This window comes from Hydra vulgaris, chromosome 12, assembly GCF_038396675.1.
Source record: "Hydra vulgaris chromosome 12, alternate assembly HydraT2T_AEP".
Lineage (NCBI taxonomy): Eukaryota > Metazoa > Cnidaria > Hydrozoa > Anthoathecata > Hydridae > Hydra > Hydra vulgaris.
In genome coordinates, this window is record NC_088931.1 from 57,339,933 (window position 1) to 57,344,932 (window position 5,000).

A 5,000-nucleotide genomic window follows, 5' to 3' on the forward strand; every position below is an offset into this window, starting at 1 on the left:
AGGAAAAGAACTATAGTTCTTTGATATATCAACATCAGCGATAGAAGCTGCTAGAAATGCTACAGTTGAAAAAGGAAAACAAATAATTGATAAAGCATCTTCAAAAATAGTTTCACAACCTGTTATTAAATAAAAAAATTGATGAAATAATTTCAAATTTGGTTGGATCTGAAAGATCTAATAATAATGGATCTGAAAGATCTAATAATAATGGATCTGAGAGATCTAAAAAAAAATAATGCAGATGATATAACAACAAATATAAATAAATTAATGATGGGTTCTGCAATAAGATCAGCAAAAAAAGTATCAAATGAAAATGCTATAAGAATAGAAGATCTAGTTAAAAAAGGACGCGGTCTTTGACTTGCGTAGTAGACTTGCGTAGTAGACTTGCTAAATTTTTTATATAGTTTTTTAGGAATTGTCAATCAAAAAAAAAAATTTTTATATTGTATATAAAAAAACAAAAATGACAACTTACGAAATATTAAATTTTACAGAAATGCTAACTGTGGATAATGGAATTGAAAGATTTGAATTCCATGAATATGAGCCAGTAGCTCGTACAAATCTAAATACTACTGGAGAAATAAGCATCAACATTGAGCAACAAGATTTGTTCACACTTCCATCTGAAGCTTATCTCTTATTTGAAGGACAACTTGTTAAAGCTGATGGAACAGCTTATACAAATACAGATGCAGTGACGCTTACAAATAATGGTATTATGCATTTATTCAGTGAAATATCATACTAATTATCAAACCAAAATATAGAAACTGTTTATTATCCAGGTCGAGCAACTACAATGTTAGGAATGCTTAAATACCCAAGTGACTTTCAAGTAGCGCAAGGATTAAATCAGTACTTGCTGATAACCCAGGGTTTTCAATAAGACAATCATACATAATTCAGAAACCAACTACAAAAGGATCATTTTCATTTTACATACCTTTAAGACACAATTTTGGATTCTGTGATGATTACGATAAAGTTATTTATGGGTTTAAACATACAATAAATCTTAAAAGAGATAGTGACGATGACGCAATTTTTAAGCTTGCTGGTGTAGCTCAAGGAAAAGTTAATCTTAATAAAATATCATTGTTTATACCACATGTAATCCCATCAGATGTAGAAAGGTTTAATCTTTATAAATCTATTGAATCAAAAGTGACACGTAAATTTTCGAGCGCGTCAGTGTGATACTATACCTGTTGCACAAGCTAATTCATTTTCTTGGAGATTGAGCCTAAAGACATCTTCTGAAAGACCGAGATACATTATTGTTGCATTTCAAACAAATAAGAATAACGACCAAAATGCTAATGCTTCAATATTTGATCATTGCGACTTGAAAAATATGTACATTATGCTTAATCAAGAAAGATATCCTGCTGTTAACTATAATTTGTCATTCCCAAATCAGCAATTTTTAAGAGCTTATAGAGATGCAGCTGTGTTTAATGAAAAATTATATGGAACAAATGAATTGATCACAAACAGCAATATAAATCCTTCTGAGTATAAAGATTTATACCCACTCTTTGTTTTTGATGTTAGTAGACAACCAGAAAAATTAAAACCATTAACAATAGATGTACAAGTTAAAGCAACATTTAATACAGCTGTTCCAGCAGGTACTGATGCATATGCTGTTGTATTATCTGATAGAATGATAGAATTTCAATCAGACGGGAATAAAATGAATGTTGCTTATTAAATTTGTTTGTAAATTAAGTTTTTTTTGAAAATTGGTTTAAAATTTTTTTCTTTATATATTAAAAAGAATGAAATACACAAAGAAAAGTTTAAAAAATTTATCAAAAGAAAATAATATCACAAAACATCTAACAATCTCGCTACATTGCTAATGATTGCTATAGAAAATGGGTTATTAGATAAAGAATCTATTATGACTGAAGTGAAGGAAGTAAATGAGAAATGACCAGTTGAAAGACCTAGAATACATCCTGTGAAAGAAGTAAATGAGAAGAATCCAGTTGGGAGACCTAGAAAAAATCGTGAAAAAGAAGAAAAAGAAATAGATCAAAAATATGAAAGATTAAGAACAATAAAGAAAAAACCAGTCACTGTTAAGTTGACTAACATGGAAACAGGAGAATTTGCAATATATAAATCATTATATAGTGCTATGCGTAAAATTAAGCATGGATGGAGATATCTTGAATTACGTGATGGAAAAGTTGATAATGGATTTAAGATTGAAATATTAAATTCTGAAAAATTAAAAGAATAAAATCTTGTCATATAAAAAATGAAAAATATACTAGATGAACCTATTCCAGATATAACATATTCAGAAACTTTAACTTATACACCTTTTATTTATAGAACATTGACAATTACAAAAGAGCAGGAGATTGCAAAATATCAAAATATTACTTATTATTGTAGAATACGAGGATGGGGATGTATTTAGAAATCAAAATATAAAAAAAATAAAAGATGCTTAAAAAATATTTACATGTGCTTTGTAAATATTTTAATAATAAAAAAAATCAGAAAAACAGACAAGATTTTTTTATTTTGAAAAATCATTTAAAGAAAATGAAAATTAAAAATTATCTTGATATATAAAAATGGAAAATAAAAAAGTCAGAGAATTACAACAAATCGCAAAAGAGCGAAAAATTAAGTTTTATTATAGAGTGAAAAAAAGTGAATTGTTAGAAGCGTTAACGCGCACACGCCTGTTGAGCGCACACAAACGCAATCTACATCAGTCGAACAGAGAAATATATTAGATGATCCTATTCCAGATATATCATCTTCAACAATTTTGATTCCTACACCTTTTATTGCAACTAATACATCAATATCTCAAAAAGAATCAAATAATTCTATTGCAAATTGGATTATTTCATTTGTTCCTGATAAAATTAAAAAAACAGCTAATGAAAAGATTGAAGCATTAAAATCTAAAGTTGTAGAGTTGCATAATAAGTTTTACAAAAACCCAATAGAATTTAAATTAACTAAGTCATCTATTAAAAATGTGACAAAGCAATTTACAGCTAAAGGAATAGAAGGTTATGATGCTCTATCCTTCATAAATGCTGCTAAAAATAGTGCTATTAAAGTAATAAAAGAAAATAAAAATTCAAAACTATATATAGTTCTACATTTTAAAATGGAGCGTACTGATATTAAAACAGGAGAAACTATAATCACATCTGCTCCATTTAGAACGAGTAATCAAGTTGTATTAGAATCAACAGATTTAGATGAGTTTTATGAAATATCAAAACAGAAAATTTTAGAATCATTATCATTATATCAACAAGATGGATCAGGTTGGAGATTTGTTTCTGTTGAAAAGATGGATATAAATAATATTGAGTATAATCCTATTAAAGCTAGATCATACATCCCACTTTATAAAAATTTTGCAACTAAAAAAGCAATAATTAATATAAAGAATGAAGATGATCAATGTTTTAAGTGGTTGTTGCAAGAGCATTAAATCCAACAGATAAAAATTCTGAAAGAGTAGATAAAGAGCTTAAAAATCAAGCTGAAAAAATAAACTGGAATAAAATAGAGTTTCCAGTATCATTAAATCAAATTATACAATTTGAGAAGAACAATACAGATACCAGTGTCAACGTATATGGTTATGCATGTATCAAAGAATTGTGATCGCAAGCATTTAATAGATTTACTATTAATCTCAAATGGTGAAGCTAATCATTACTGTTTAATAAAAAATTTAAGCAGATTACTTTCATAACAAACATCTAATAAACATTGTAAAAATCACAATTGTAGAAATTGTTTATTAGGGTTTAATATTGAAGAATCTTTATCTAAATATTTACCATATTGTGAAACACATGATTCAGTACGTATCGAACTACCACCACTAAATTCAACAATGCAATTTACTAATCACAATAAATCAATGAGAGTTGCGTTTGTAGTATATACTGACTTTGAAAGTTTTATCAAACAAATTGACACTTGTGAACCAAATCCGAATGAATCTTATAGTAAACAATATCAGAAACATATTCTAAGTTCATTCTGTTATTATATTAAATGTTTCGATGAAAGTTTTTTTCAAAGTAAATTAGTCACATTTACTGCAAGTAGCGAAACAGATGATGTTGCACAAAAGTTTTTTGATAGTTTACAAGAAGATATCATAAAAGTTTGTGATATGATTAAATTTCCAAAAAAGATGATATTTACTCCTGAAAACAAGCACGACTTTAAATCAGCAACAGAATGTCACATTTGTAGAGAAAACTAAATGAAGATAAAGTACGTGACCATTGTCATATTACTGGAAAATATAGAGGTGCTGCTCATCAAAATTGTATTTTAAATTATAAAATTCCAAAATTCTTTCCAGTACTATTTCACAATTTATCTGGTTATGAATCTCACTTATTTATAAAGAAATTATCAAGAGGAAAATTGAGTTGTATACCAAACAATGAAGAAAAGTATATTAGCTTTTCCAGAGAAATTAAAGTTGATGAGTATATTAAAGATGGTAAGAAAGTTGAAGTTAAACGTGAACTTCGTTTCTTAGATAGTTATAGATTTATGCCTTCTAGTTTAGATTACTTATAATAGAAATTAGCAAAAGACCAGTGCAAAAATATCGGAAAATTTTATTCAAGTAAAAAATTAGATTTGTTGCTAAGAAAAGGTGTATACCCAAGTGATTGGGTTGATTTTATTTATAGATTTAATAAGACACAATTACCACTAAAAGAATCATTCTTTTCAAAACTAAACGATGAAGAAATATGTGATCATGATTACTCACATGCACAAAATGAATGGATGAGTTTAATTGCAAAACATTTAGAGATTATCATAACTTGTACAATGTTTTAGATGTGCTTTTACTAGCTGAAGTCTTTGAAAATTTTAGAGATGGTAGTATGAATTGTTATAAATTAGATCCTGATTGGTATTATACATCACCAGGATTAGCTTGGGATGCAGCATTGAAGAAAACA

At 27.5% G+C, this 5,000-nt stretch overlaps 1 protein-coding gene across 1 annotated transcript; it reads left to right on the top strand.

The window, feature by feature from the left end:
• Positions 1–210: 210 nt before the first annotated feature.
• LOC136088226 (uncharacterized) lies at positions 211–1,726 on the top strand. The gene is made up of 5 exons (XM_065811909.1): positions 211–358; positions 504–725; positions 798–867; positions 963–1,145; positions 1,249–1,726. The coding sequence occupies exons 1-5, from the start codon at positions 211–213 to the stop codon at positions 1,724–1,726; spliced, it is 1,101 nt and encodes a 366-aa protein (XP_065667981.1).
• The last annotated feature ends 3,274 nt before the right edge of the window (positions 1,727–5,000 follow it).